Consider the following 15,787-nt stretch of genomic DNA (forward strand, 5'->3'; position numbering starts at 1 on the left):
GCAGACTGCACAGGCTAATCTGGGACAGTAATTTACGCACATGCATTAAGCCCAGTTTTTGCAAAACGATGCTCGCAACAATTTCTCAAGTTTAATACCAAGCTACTAGGACCTGCCACCCATAAACATTTGGCGAAGAATCCCTGCACAAAATCTATTTAGAAGACGTATTGTATCAGAAGAAGAAAAATCTAGAAGAATTTTTTTTGGTTATTTATGTGCAAAAATGAATAATAAATGATACAAATAAATGTTTATTACAATGTACAATCAAAACGATAAACACAAACATGCATGTTAAAAAAAGTTTTCATAGTTCCAAAATTGTTTAGCTTATTTTTCTTATAAATGTCAATAGGACACAATTCCATTGGGCCATTATTTTGGCAGGGGGTAAAAAACAATTGTCATATCAGACCTTACAGATATCACAGTTGGCAATAAGTAGACAACACAAAGTGGACACAAAAAGTTATCACAACAAATTCAAACAAAAGTCCATGTAGATTAAAATACACATTATGACAGGTATACAATGGGTTAAAAAATACAACCAAAAATACTTGTCAAATCATTGAAAAAGTGGGTTGTTTGTCTTCTTTATGGTGCACTATTTTAAAATGATTTTCTGTAATATTACATCAACAAAATTCCAACAGCAAAAGCGATTTTAATTACATGTACTTTACCAGATAATAATAACACACATAGTATGGCCTTGCATTGAAAAAGAAAGGTATAGAACATGTTACTTTAATAATTTTCTAAGTTATATAAAACTTGAATGTAAATGCAAAGTAACTCCATTTCACATGAGTCATATTGATTGTTCAACATTTAAAGCATAATACACCTGAGGAAGATAAAATAAACACAAACTAAAAAACAAAATATTCTCATTAAACACATTTATATCTTTGTTACTCATATTTTTCATGTATGTTGCAATATATTTTCTCCATAAAAGTTTAAAATAAGTTCTGATTTCCCATCACGCATCACATTTCCTTTTGCTCTTCAGTTGGAGGTTTATTTCTCTCTTCCTCATCCTTCAGAAGATCCATGGCTGTCTTCCAGTGGTGGAGGTCAACTTGGATGTGGATCTGAAAAATTTCACAGTACCTGAAACTGCATTTTAAGACAAGATGGTGTAAGGCCCGTATCCACTTACCTGAGACCCAAGGAAATATTTGTTATAAATTTTACTACTGACCAAGCTTTTTTGAGCAGAGACATTATTTGAAAAAAGGTTTTGACCATGTTTGAAAATGTCATGACAGGAAAACTGCATAATCTATAATCTATATTCAACAAATTATTTTAAAATGAGTCCAATATAATGGTTAACTTAATTCAAGGTGTGATAATCACAAAAGGAACCTCATATATCAAATTAAATCCTAGGGTAAGGCTTACAAAATGAGTGTGTAATCAGATATTTATTTTGTGTAGCATGGGATATTAAGATTGTTATTTTACTTACAGTGTATGTAAAATGACGATCTTGATATCACATGCTACCCAAAATAAATATCTGTTAGTTAAGATTGTTTAAACAAAGGCTGTTTGTAAAACATGCATGCCCCCCTATATGGGCTGTCAGTTGTAGTGGCAGCCATTGTGTGAATACGTTTTTTGGCACTGTGACCTTGACCTTTGACCTAGTGACCTGAAAATCAATAGGGGTCATCTGCGAGTCATGATCAATGTACCAATAAAGTTTCATGATCCTAGGCATAAGCGTTCTTGAGTTATCATCCGGAAACCATTTTACTATTTCTGGTCACCTTGACCTTTGGCCTAGTGACCTCAAAATCAATAGGGATTATCTGCGAGTCATGATCAATGTACCTATGAAGTTTCATGATCCTAGGCCTAAGCGTTCTTGAGTTATCATCCAGAAACCATCTGGTGGACAGACATACGGACGGACATACGGACGGACCGACATGTGCAATACAATATACCCCATCTTCTTCGAAGGGGGGCATAATGAAAGTAATATAGTAGCTGTTAGTTAAAGAAGTGTTTACTTCCAATGGTGGAGGAGGCCCTGGGTCTTCCTCATCATCAGGGGCTGCAACTCCTCCCTTGGCCCCCTTTCCACTCTTGTCACCCTTTGCATCTGCCTTGCCTCCCTTGGCAGCACTCCCTTTGCGCTCTTGAAATTCATACAGAAACTGTGTACCGGTATACTGTTCTTGCTTGTTCAATTTAAAAGTACAGTATTTGAAAATAGGCCATGATGATTGGTTTCATTAAGGAATTGATGAATAAATATATATAATCAAATGCAAATGATAATTCCAGCAAAAGCATACAAATAATTTTATTTTAAATTTAAATAAATATAATGTGCAACATAATAGGGCAATTTGTACCTTTACTCTTGTCTTTTGGATCTTCTTTTTTCTTTCCTGCTGAAGTTGGTTTCTTGTTCTTGTCCTTGGCATCTCCCTTTTTGGCATCCAGCTGGCAACAAGTCAAAACAGCCAATATATTTTACCTTAACAAACCTCTCTCAACATGCAAATGAATGGAGCTAAAATACCAGAATGCCATCTTTAACACCTTTTTATTAGTCACTGGACTTATTGAAGTATAAACAATAAATGTTTAATGATTCAATGATAAAAGTTGTATATGAGTTTAAACATGGCTCTAAAAGCGGTGCTGAAATAAGAGAAAGGTTTATGAGCATGCAAACAGACAAAAATAGACCAGTGCTAACAGCATGTTAACATAGACCAGTGCTAACAGCATGTTAACATAGACCAGTGCTAACAGCATGTTAACATAGACCAGTGCTAACAGCATGTTAACATAGACCAGTGCTAACAGCATGTTAACATAAGACTCCTGTACATGAGTCAAGAACATGGCAATCAAAGTCAACAGATATTTTGTGTGTAATAGATGACTGAGTATTTCTTAATGATGTTTCCACAAAATTCATAATATGAGCCTTTTTGCATGGAAAAAAAGGAAATTGTGCAGTTAATAGTAGCATGAATTTACAACCTTACCATTGCATAGAAAAACATGCAGTGTAGTTAGTAAAAATGTGCTGCATCATGCAAAAATAGGGCTTATGCAATATGCAGTCATCTGAGATCCAGACCAGTCGGCACATTAACGCAGCCTGGTCCGGAGCTACCCTGTTCGCTAATTAGACCACAGAACTTTGCGCTACGTGGCTAAAATGCTGTTGAAACTGCAAGTGGTAGTTTCCAGTTAATAAAACTATCTTAATTGCAAATTTCATATCAATACAAATTGTCTTGTTCAACTAATGTAAGCTAAATACTAATTGTAATTGCTTCATAGTCATTTCATATAGAGGCATTTTATTATTTGGTTCACATATATCTAGAGTTTTTTAAAGTGACACACATAGAATTTTCCCATTTCATGTACCACCAATCCCTTGCACACATCACCCATGTCAGTTTACCTTCTTTCTCCGCTACAAAAATGTGTGTTTGATAAAAAAGTAATCCAATAAGTATATTTTCAAAACAATACTTAAATGTTTGCAAAGAAGCGTACTATTTTTTCTATGATCACTCGTAAATTAAAATTGATATTTCACGTAATCCAACAAATATCCTTTTTATACATGGATAAGAATTTGTTTTTCATCTATCTCTTTCTCTAAACAATGTGTTATGAATTTTTTGCAATAAGAAAACTCAATATACAAAAACGAGTAACTTTTAAAAAACTAATAAGGGACTTGAAGTGTTTGACAACTATATCTCATTCATTCATGATTACTTAAAAGCCACACAACTATCTGACGAGTACAACCACAGTTTGAATACTGCAAATGCCCTATTGAATTCTGATTTGGCATCATTAGGTCACTAAAATTCCAAAATGACTTATTAAACTTAAGATGAAATTAAGATTGAAAACTATCTTGATAAAAGTAACAGAACTCTAAGCATTTTAAATGGGTATCAACTCGGGTATCATGAGTCATGCTACACACAACAGTAACAGCTTAATACACACACGAGGATAGGTCCTTTTATGCACTGGAAACAACACTGATGTGTACAAAATATATGCGGTACACTTGAAGGATATAAAAAGGTTGTTAAGAGAGCTTTGATGATAGAAAACAGTATATTTGGCATTGAAGTAATTAAAGGTTGCAGTTCTCTGATACAAACATACTTTCGTAGGATGATAAAAGTAAGTTCACTCATATTTATTGTACCAATATAAATTAATAATTTATGTGCAATAATGTTGTGATAAACAGTGAATGAAAACATATCATACACATTTAAGGATAAGTTAGAATTTATTAATTAAACTAATATCAAACACTATGTCTTAAAGTGATGCTGTGACATAAAACATAAGAGAAAAGTATCAAAGTAACAAGACTATGTTCTCGACTATTATTCCATTTTAATGTACATTTTCTATCGGTCATTTTTTTATCAGTCATAATGACATAAAAGTTTATAAATATATATAGAACGATCCCAGACCAGAAGCGGATGACGAACATCCGTCCATAAGACAGTGCGTAGTCTGGAAAAATGCCCCAGAGTTAACAATGTTCCTTCCGAGCTGATTAAGTACAGAGGAGAGGAAACGACTGCAGCAATGACGGCACAATGCCAAAAGATTTTAGAGGAGAAGATGTGGCCCAATGATGGACATTAGTTTCATCAGTCATCCTAGCAAAGTCATGCTACGCATCATCCTTAATCAATTAAAAAGTAAAGGATGAGGGTCTGCGGGCCAAAGAACAGGCTGGATTCAGAGCTAGGCGGAGCACAGTGGAACAGGTCTTCAACTGCAGCGTCATCATTGAGAAACATCTGCAACACCAACATGAGCTCTTCCACAACATCATCGACTTTAAGACAGCTTTCAACCGCGTGTGGCATGATGGCCTATGGCATGTCATGAGAGGATTTAACATTGACAAAGGGCTGATGCAAGTAATTCAAGAACTCTACAGAAACACCAGCAGCACAGTAATTCTCAATGGACAACAGGGGGTCTTCTTTAGAACATAAGTGGTTATCAGGGATGTCTGCCCTCTTCTGTCCCGTTAAACCATTTCCTCGAGAAGATAATGCAGAAGACTGTCCATGACCACCACACCTATTTCTCCATCGGTGGAAGACCCATCTCAAACTTGAGATTTGCTGATAACATTGACTTCATGGGTGGCACCAGCAGTGAAGATCTCACCAACAAACTCTAAGAAAGAGCAGGAGCATACGGGATGGAGGTCAGATCGGAGAAGTCAAAGATCATGGTGAACAGCACGACAAACACAATAGCTATCACCATGAACGACGAGAAGCTAGAAGAAGTAAACAGCTTCAAGTACTAGAGCACAGGCCTGTCTAAGGATGGTACCAGTATCGCTGAGGTCCAAATAAGAATTGCCATGGCGACCGCATCGATGATAAGACTGAATCCCTCGTAGTCTCAATCCTTCTCTACGTCCGTGAGATCAGGATGCTTCACGCAGACACAGAACGCAGGATACAGGCATTTAAATATAAATGTCTACTAAGTCTGCTCCACATCTCGTGTAAAGAGCACAAGACCAAACAGTAAGCATAGAATATGACTGCAACACTTGTTGGTCCACAAGAGCCCCTCCTGGCGACCATCAAACCACGAAAAACTGGCTTGTCTTGGACATGTCACCAGTCAATACTCTCTGTTAAAAACTGTTCTCCAGGGCACCCTAGAGGTACGTCCATGTCTTGGCCCTCAGAAGAAAAACTGAATATGGACCATGCTAAAGAGTGAACATCCCTTTCCGTGGATGAATTACTCTCAGCAGCACACACAAAACCTGACTGGAGGAGGATTTCTGTATTGCCATCCCTCATTTCCCCCAAACGGCCAAACTGGTCAAGGGAATGATGATGATGAATCAATGATGATTATTATGATGATGATCATCATGATGATGATCAATACCTCAAACAAGGTCAATTTATTTAGTGAAAACATTTTTTTCTTTTTTTAATACAATGACCTTGACCTGACCGACCACAAGTGCAATCTTTGGCTTATTCTCAATGAATGCTACCTTCACAAACAATTACATGTACATCAAAATACCACCATCGACACTTAAATTAATGAAATACTTTTTGTTTAATACTTTTTAAGTGACCGTGACCTGACTGGCTAGAATTTACTTACGCTCAAAATACTCCCATTCTAACTGCAGTATTTTAAAAGAAACTTTATCAACTTGTTTACAAATGTGACCTTCACCCAAATAACCCCAAAGTCAGAGACTTCATGCAAGTTTGCTGTATTCAAAGTTTCATCATGGTTGGTCAGTTTAAACTAAGCCATTTATTAGAAACCAAAAACCTTTAATTAAAGGTAACAAGTACAAAAGGATCATTATGTTCCTAAACTGCAGGTACAAATTTTGGCCCTTGGTCAGCAACCATATATAATGACCACTAAGACATTGATATTGATATGTAATTGATTATAATTAGTAAATATAAAATCCAGACATTACCCACAAATATTATTATGAATCAAAGTGCAAAAAGGGGCATAATTCTGCTAAATTTTAAGTCAGAGTTTTATGGAACTTGGTCGTTTACCTCACCCAAAGACACCAAACTTGTGTGAAGTTTCAATTGAATATTTAATACCTATAAGAATTGTACTCAGTGGAGTTATAAGCCTTGATCAGTGACTTTGCAAGATGATCCCAAAGACATGTGTGAAGTTTCAACTGAACATCTGTAGTAGTTACAGAGATATGTACTTGTTGAAGGCAAACAAAATCCTGAATTTCATCTTGCACACAAATCTTAACCTTATTATCGAAGTACAACAGGGGACATAATCCTGCTAAATTGCAAGTCATAGTAATGGAACTTGGTTGGTTATCTCACACGACACTGAACATGTGTGAAGTTTCAATTTTAATTAATTTTTTAATTTCAATTTCATCAGAAAATCTTCTTAGTGGAACCATTATTACTACAGAATATACAGAAAAGATGAGGCTAACAGAATGGCAGAGATGGGAGTTGAAGAATACCAACAGGAGAACACAGTCAGGCTAGATTAAATGTACACATTGTCAAGAGCCTGTTAAAAACTAGACAGCCACAAGACCATTACCATCAACTGTCGAGACCAGATCATTTCCCAACTGCAAACTGAGCACAAAACAGCCTAAACCACTACATGCAGAAGTGATTCAACCTTGTGCTGCCAAGAACCAAACCGATTAGCTGAATGTATCTTTGCAAGGACCACCAACCCCTGAGGTAGAATGTAGGGATGAAGCTTGGAGAGGCTCTACAGAAGACCATCCTTGCCTCCTGACTCAAAGCATATCAGTGATTGAGAAGAAAAAGAACATATTTCCTGTAGTAGAAACTGTGATACATAGATGCCTAGCATTTACTTTAATCACAGCATTACAAAGACGCTGATGCTTAATTGCCAACAAATGGGTGGGTAGTATAGCTCAAAGTATTCGAAGAATAGTCAAGCTAAAAATGGTGTCAAATGGCATTTATCGTCCATTGTACAATTTGAACTGCCACCTGTATAAAGAGGTCAAGCTTTGAAAGGCTGGAATTCCAAGGTGCATGCAAGTACTTACATCAGCCAACCCAGCCCAAGATGTACGTCTAGATGAGGTAGAGGTCTAAGAGATTGGCATAAGATGGTTCAATAATGGCTTTGATGAACAAGCATGATCAATGCATGATTCTACTGTATATAACCGACGGGGCCACATTCATGTAGTATTTAGGATTTGTCAACTAACATGTAGCATTAATATTAGGGGTGCAAACATAAAAGTCAGGGCAAACCCGCTTACTTAAAAGTAATTACACTTTCATGTTAGTGGCATTTCACTGAAGTAGCATTGTCATACATGTAGAAAAAAAAAGAAGGTTCAAGATGAAATAGAACAAGGACTAATAGAACATATAGCATAGTCTCAAAGGACTTAAAACATTTATAATATCTATTTAAAATATACTACTTCTAAATTTAAAGTACTTCCAAATCTACACAGAGATGGTGGAATAGGTTATTTTATACCACCTTACATTTTATTTAAAAAAAAAAAAAAAAATCTGCTCATATACTTTTGCTTTCTAGGCCTTGGCAAACAGCGTAGACCCAGATGAGACGACGCATGATGCAGGTCTGCGCTGTTTGCTTAAAGAAATTTCTGTACAGAAATTTCTGTAAGAAATATTCTTAATATAGAAATAAATATACTAGACATCCCTAATTTTGCAAATAAATTGATCCAATTTTGCAGGATGGGAGAGTCCACTAGGCATAAATGGGTTAATGTCCTACAATTTTATTTTGAAACCATTGCACCTGATAGTTCCACTTTTGATCTCAATTTGTGTAATGAACAGTTGTGATACAGATAATAAATTGACCCTGATGCCTATTGTGTTCAATTAATCCAATAATACATGGGCATATCATAACATAGTTAGACAATCAAAACACTTTGTTTCTTCAACACAAAGCTGCAGACAAAAATATAGCTGAAGTTCTGCCTGAAAATATTGGATAGTCATAAACAAATCAATCTCAGTTTTTTGCTGCTGTTATTTCAAATTCAGTCAAATGCAGTTTCTGAGTATCAAAATCCTAGAGTGATGGACAAAATAAAAGCCCTGGGCATTTTATACAAACTTATCATTCATACTGCCAAACCGTTCTAAGATACAATATAACGTTTAAATGTGTCGCATTATTCCATTATACCGGTATATTTTTGCATCTCTCATCCATACTTTCAATGATGATAAAACCTAAATGACCCAAAATTACTTGAATCAATTACAGGTTACTATTATGAACAATATATAGTTAAAGACGTGTGTATAATGAGTTATATGTATAATGGTTACATAAACTAATAAAGCAATGCACTTACAATAGAAATGAGCCCCACACTGGTAACAGCTGGCTTAATGCATACAATTAAATGTTTGTTCCAGATTAGCCTGTGCAGTCAGCACAGGCTAATCTGGGATGATATTTTTTATTTAATGGAATTTTTCATTTAATGGAGATCTTATATATAAAACATTCTGTCTATAGGCAGAAAGTGTCATCAAAGACCAGTCTGAGCTGACACTTGAACTACTTGGAATAGGTCCGGTTTTCTCTGATGTTTGAGCACAATTCTATGTTAGTTCAGCTGAGAGATCATCCTAAGAGTGTACATATCTGGCACTTAAAACAACTTTCCTAATTCATCTGATGAGGTCCATGCTGGCATTTAATACTAAGCACAGAGTGAACTGTCTGCAAAAAACAAAATTAAGCAAATGCACTCAAACTTATCAACATCAAATAAAAAAATAAAAAGTACTGTTATGATCATGTTTCAACAGTAAAACATGCCATTATGACATTAACTTAATCAAAATAAATAAACCAAACTCCTGTAAAGATAACAAAAGTGCATGAACATGTAATCTTACTGCCTTTGTCTTATTTGTTGCGCTATTTTTTGGCTCCTGTTTAGCAGATTTAGTTCTATTTTTCATTTCACCCATCGCTGATGGCTAAAATACATTAGATTGTTTCTTAAAATGCTTAATTGTCATTTAAGCTCCAATATAAATAAACCGTATATTTGTTTATATGAAAGTATATTGAAAAATTGTGAAAATTGAGTATGAGTTAAATATAAATTAATTACCCTTGAAATGCAGACATACTTGTAGACAGGCGTATCTCACAATTATTTTGTTTATATGGGTTACAAAATATATCTTTATATTAAACATTTTCAATTGGCAACACATGTATAACTTTTAACTGATTATTGGTTAATGACATTGTCCGGATAAAAGAACATCACCTAAGAAAACATTTTACAATTTATAAACAAGTTTAAGCAAATTCAGAAGAATCGATCATTTGTTAAAAACATGCTATAAAAAAGACTAAACACTTACTGTCAATGTTATATTAAAATATTACATACCAATAATTATAATTTTAATGGCATAATAAAAATTATACAAGATTTCTAAAAATAAAATTATAGACAAGCAAACCACTAGAATCTTGCATATCTATATGGGCTGTGCTCTGTGAAAAAGGAGTTTAAAACAGGCTAATCAGGGATGACACTTTCCGCTGAAACTGGATTTTTGCTAAGGAAAGACTATCTTTAAACGAAAACTACCATAATCGTGGAAAGTGTCTTGCCTGATGAGCCTGTGTGGACTATACAGGCTAATTTTGGACAACACTTTATGCACATGCATTAAACTCCTTTTTCACAGAGCACAGCTCATATACATGTTGCACACACTAGTACTACTTGCTGTCTTAGCTGTCTACACCCAAATGCAAACAAAACATAAGTGCCATAGAGTATTGGTATTTCATTTCTGACAAATTCGGCTACAATACAAAACTCTGATACTTTGGTACATGCTTACAAGTCTATAGGTTGCAATCAACTGTTTGCCCAACTACACTGGTACATGCACACAATTCTATGGGTTACAATGCAACTGTTTGTCCTACTACTCACATCCTTCTTAGAATTGCGACTGGAACCTCTCCCTGACCCTCGAGATTTGAGGACCTAGTGTCATGACAAAATTAGGCCACACAATGTAGGAACTGTTCATGTTTGTCTGCTTGATTGATTTGCTTAATTAGTAACCAGAGGACCAACTCAATGTGATGGTTTGCTAGATAATTTGTTTCCCTTCTTATTTATTGTCAGTATAACTTATTCCCAATGTTCTGCCCTTCCCATCTGTCCAGGAGTGTAAAAAGTCAACTTCAAATAACCCTCTAGACATGCACACAAATTTATGTCTTACAATTTTCAGGAGTTTAAATTAATTAACTGTTGAAAGGTCATGTTTGCTGTCGACTGGTGTTGTAAACATTTTTATCACACAAATAAAATTTAATAGAAGGTTAACAGCAGTTGTGCTTTAAGTTAACTACTTACCTAAATTTATTTAAACAAGACTTTTGCCAAGCAATATATGTCCCCTACCTGCTCCACCATTGTCAGATTATTTTTTTTATTTGTTGCCATAGCAAACATAATTTTTGACATAGGAACGAAATGAAATGACGTGCATAATGTCCATATTGCCATCTATCCATGTTTCAAGTTTCATGAAAAATGAAAAAAATATGAAGAGCTTTTCAAGTTATCGCAGGATCCAGAAAAGTGTGACGGACTGACAGACAGACAGACACAAAACCATAAGTCCCCTCCGGTGAAACCGGTAGGGGACAACAACAAACCAGTCATTACATGAATAACCGTGAATCCTTTATTCAAGAAACTATTTATAAAGCAAGGAAATGCCCAAAGTAACCCATAGTTAAAAACCTTGGCAAACAAGCAGATTAGGGCAGGTTGATTGGAAACAACATCCATGAGATAGATCACTATGGGAGCTTATTTAATCCAAAAATTTAGCAAAATATTGTTGATTTGCAATTACCCAGTAACTACATATTGAAACAAGAGATTGCCAATCAATATGGTCCCCTACCAGTGAAACTCCACCATTGTCAGTATTTTTTTATATATTTTTTTTATTTGTTGCCATTTCAACCCTAATTTTTGACTTAGGAACAAAATGAATTGACGTGCATAATCTGCATATTGCCATCTGTCCATATTTCAAGTTTCATGAACAAATATGAAGAACTTTTAAAATTATCGCAGGATCCAGAAAAGTGTGACGGACTGACAGACTGACAGACCGACTGACAGACTGACACACAGAGCGCAAACCATAAGTACCCTCCAGTTTCACCGGTAGGGGACAATAATGTGTTCTTCAAAATGAAGATGAATGCAATAAGAGGGTCCGAACGATGGTCATACATGCTATATAGCATTTATTAACATTCCTGTAAGGCTAAATAGGCTGCATGAGTAACAGTTAATTTAAAAGATTCTAAATCATATGCAATTACTTAAATTCTGTCCGAAAATTGAGCAACACTCTGTGAGAACTTGGTTTAATTCATAGGCAACAAGAATAATCCCACATTTTCCAGGGAAGTCAGCACAAGCTAATTAGGAATGACACTTTCCGTTTTTATGGATTTTTTTTTTAAAAAGAAGTCTCTTTCAAATGAAAGTCCAGTCTAGGCAAAAAGTATAGTCCCAGATTACCTGTGCAAACTGCACAGGCTAATCTGGGACGATACTGACCGCACATGCATTATGCCTGGTTTTCCCAGAGAAGAGCTCATATATTAAAAAAGTATGCAATACCTTTCTTCCCTGGTCAATGTCCATGGTCTTTACAGTGGAGGCAATTTCAATATTCCCCTTTGAAAATACCCCCTGGTATGAGTATTCACCCTCGAGGAATTCAGCCAGTGGGACATGCCATGTGGCTAGAGTAGTATAGGTCGGCGGGTTACGCTTCATTTCCTGCTGTGGTTCCTTTTTCTTTTTCTTGTCATCTCCCTTCTCTTTACCACTGCTCTAATAATGTTAGATAAGAATTGGCTAATAAGATATTAGTTAGTTTTTTTCTATCAAATAAATAAATAATGTATCAATACAGATCACTAGTATGCATAATATAAAACAATGATATTATATTAAGAAATACATTATTATTATTTTTTTGATGAAGTAACACTTTTTAATGTTTTAATTATTTATTACCAGAACTTTCTTTAAGATAAAATATATTTTAATTTTAAGTTTATCTAGAGCCCGAGATTTACTTGGACATATTTATATTGTTTCCTATGCAGAATCAGTGCATCTTCTTTGAGAAAGATAATGTGTTCTGATAACAGTAATCTATACCTCCTTTCTCTTAATTTAACTTGAAATAAAAACTGTAACAATTGTTTAATAGTGTTATTATTAGTCATGTTATTTGTTACTTCAAACATTGTTAGCTATACACACATTAGTGCCACAACCACAATTAAACATTTACCAGTAAAATATATAGAGTGCATTATGACCATCCAGACATCTAAATGACAAAACAATCTAACTCTATTTAACACAAAACAAAAACAAAACAATACTGATGTTTTGGTGATAAAATCATTTTAAACTAATAGCAAACAATCCAAAATCTTAGCCTGGCACACACATCAACGATGGGAATAACCCGTGATACAAACTGTGTTAAAAAAGGACCGTGCAACATTACGCTACAGAGTTCACCTGAATAAAACAAAAGATCAATCATTGTAAAACTATGGCATGCAAAGATATGGCATCAAACAAAACAGCAAGAACTTCTTAAGAGACTACTTGTAAAATTTCTTCTCTTTTTTTCTCTTACTTTTCTTTTTTCGTCTTTTTTCTCCTTTTTATCTTTCTTTGTACCCTTTGCCACACCCTGTACCGGTGTAGAAGCATCAAATGGGTATCCTTCCACCTACAATAGTGACCGCAACCACATAAAATACATTGTAACATTTTTGTTATATTTCATTTGTCCATCTGGTGTGTTCTGCTGTATCTCTTTGGCTTTTGGTACCGGTATCGCTATCAAAGATGTGAAATAGGCACCTAGCATGTTGAAAAGGCAAGTGGAGAATATCCAGAAAATAACAAATGTGTGTTAATTAAAAACAAAAATGTAGAAGGCTACCAACCCTTCTTTTGCTGAGAAATATACATACAAAGTTATTTATTATAATATAAGTTGGTATCTGTTTGCAAAATAAAGGACTTTTAGCTCATGTTGATGGCAACATTATTGCTACCACATACCATCATTTTCCCGAGGGGGAAATATATTGTTTAAGATGATAATTCCCCAGTGCAATGCGCTCAATTGCTGAAAAGATTGCTTGAAATGCGATTAATGCAATGAGATGGCGTGTGCAATTACTCCATCTTTTTGGAAATGTATGGTTACTCATTAAAAGAAGAAAACTGTAATTAAAACATAATGAACTTTTACAGCTTGTTGAGGATATTTGGAGAAGCACCGGCCAGCAGTTTATATGGGGGTATTAAAAGTTTCAAGAAAGAATTCTGAGTGTTATCAAGCAAAAGGGACATCTCACAAAGTACTAGAAAAAAAACTTTTATTTTGTTTACATTTTTTTTTATATGGACATTTGGTCCTAAACAATTATTTTTAATGCCTTTGATATTACTGGTCGTGTACGTAATTCCGGCCACTTTTGGGACTATTTTAACAAAATCTTTTGTTTTAGGCAACTGGTTGAAACTAAACTTCACATATATAATCCTGGGTTCAAAACTCATCTAGCATGAAAATTTCAATAGAATTAGATCAGTGTATGTTACTTTTATGAACAGAAATTAATGACATATAAACTATCAATTTTCATAGGGCAATTGTACCTAAAAAATCGGCCACCTTTTAGTTTAATCTGCAGGTAAAATTACAAAGCAATATCTTTAGACAAATGTCCTCATTTTAGGAGTATTAATAAAGGTTTACACAAACATTTTTTTTTCACTTGAAACTTAAAATATATGCGACATTATATACCAGTTACTCCCCCTACCTAACTTAATAAATATAGTGAACAATCACTCTCAATTGGCAACTGCAAATTCCAAAAAACTATTTGTTTTTAATATGTTTTATAAAAAAAAATAATACAGCTAAGAAATTTAACACATTTTGTATAAACAGTTTACTTTATTGTCGATTTTTAGTAAACGCTTGTATTTATTTGTACAACAAATAACCTATTATTATTCTAATCAAGGGAGGTAATTCATATATTTAAAAAGTATATATTTGGTCCTAATTTTTATGTTTTGATATATGTTTTTATACAATTAATTGAAAATACCTTAGTTAAAGTTTATTAGATAAAAAATAACAATTTTAACAAATATATTTGTTTCTTATATAAATATAAGTAATACAAACATTGAGAATGTCACTTTTTCCACATGACAAAAATATCGTCCTTCAATTGTGACATTGTGATATAAAAGTTCACAGTGATATGCTTCTTTAATGTGCAAAATATTGAGAAAAGGGTCGGTTTTTAAATTGATTTTAATATAAATCAGCAAAATGTGTATGCTAAGATCATGAAAATGATATAACACAGGTGGCCGATTTTTTACGTACAGGCCGGAATTACGTACACGACCAGTATGTATTTGATATTGACATTTGATTCTAATCTTATAAACAAGATTTTGCTGATGTTTGGTAAACTGGCAAATACCTTATCTATGCAATAGCAATACATATACTTTTTGATGGTGGACAATATGGCAAACGTGATTGCAAAAACAACAACAACACCCTGGCCACAGGAACAGATTTGAAGGTAACAGTACCAATCTCTGAGATGATCGATTAGATCGATTAGATTTCTTGGAAGCATGACTCACTCGACTGGACTGCCTTGACTACAAACAAATCCATTAAACGTTATGTGTAACTAAGCAAACTAAGACAGTGAACACTGGTAATACAAATACCACATTTTAGCAACTTAAGAATATTTTAAAATCACAACGGATATAGGCATGACAAATAAATTTCAGTTAAGCAAGTTATATACTGAGTAAACTTTAAAATCAATTGTTTAGCTCTTCTGCAACCTAGAAACAAAGTTTAAAATAGAATATGCCTCATACCGGGTATGTAACAACTTATTACTTGTGTCATATCTTTTTCATATACCTGTTACATAAAATGATGTATGACATTACTGTCAATAAATATCATATAAAACAAAAAACTTCTAGATATGTGTCAGCTTATAAAACAAAAATACAAAAAGTGAA

At 34.2% G+C, this 15,787-nt stretch overlaps 1 protein-coding gene across 10 annotated transcripts in view; it reads right to left on the reverse strand.

Annotated features, from left to right (window-relative positions):
* Positions 1-241: 241 nt before the first annotated feature.
* Positions 242-15,787, reverse strand: part of LOC127855333 (leucine-rich repeat-containing protein 43-like) — a 40,592-nt gene continuing 25,046 nt past the window's right edge. For 3 of the 10 annotated variants that reach the window (XM_052390853.1, XM_052390829.1, XM_052390824.1), the window contains 7 exons: positions 13,335-13,430; positions 12,293-12,508; positions 10,568-10,621; positions 9,501-9,584; positions 2,382-2,472; positions 2,034-2,161; positions 242-1,103 (listed from right to left, as the gene is read on the reverse strand). In XM_052390853.1, coding sequence (XP_052246813.1) covers positions 999-1,103; positions 2,034-2,161; positions 2,382-2,472; positions 9,501-9,584; positions 10,568-10,621; positions 12,293-12,508; positions 13,335-13,430 — 774 coding nt within the window. In that variant the 3' untranslated portion in view covers positions 242-998. Of the gene's footprint in view, positions 1,104-2,033; positions 2,162-2,381; positions 2,473-7,636; positions 7,682-9,500; positions 9,585-10,567; positions 10,622-12,292; positions 12,509-13,334; positions 13,431-15,787 lie in introns of all 10 variants that reach the window. The other 7 variants (XM_052390885.1, XM_052390874.1, XM_052390836.1 and 4 more) reach the window with 6 other exon arrangements.

Source organism: Dreissena polymorpha, chromosome 1 (assembly GCF_020536995.1).
Source record: "Dreissena polymorpha isolate Duluth1 chromosome 1, UMN_Dpol_1.0, whole genome shotgun sequence".
Classification (NCBI taxonomy): Eukaryota; Metazoa; Mollusca; class Bivalvia; order Myida; family Dreissenidae; genus Dreissena; species Dreissena polymorpha.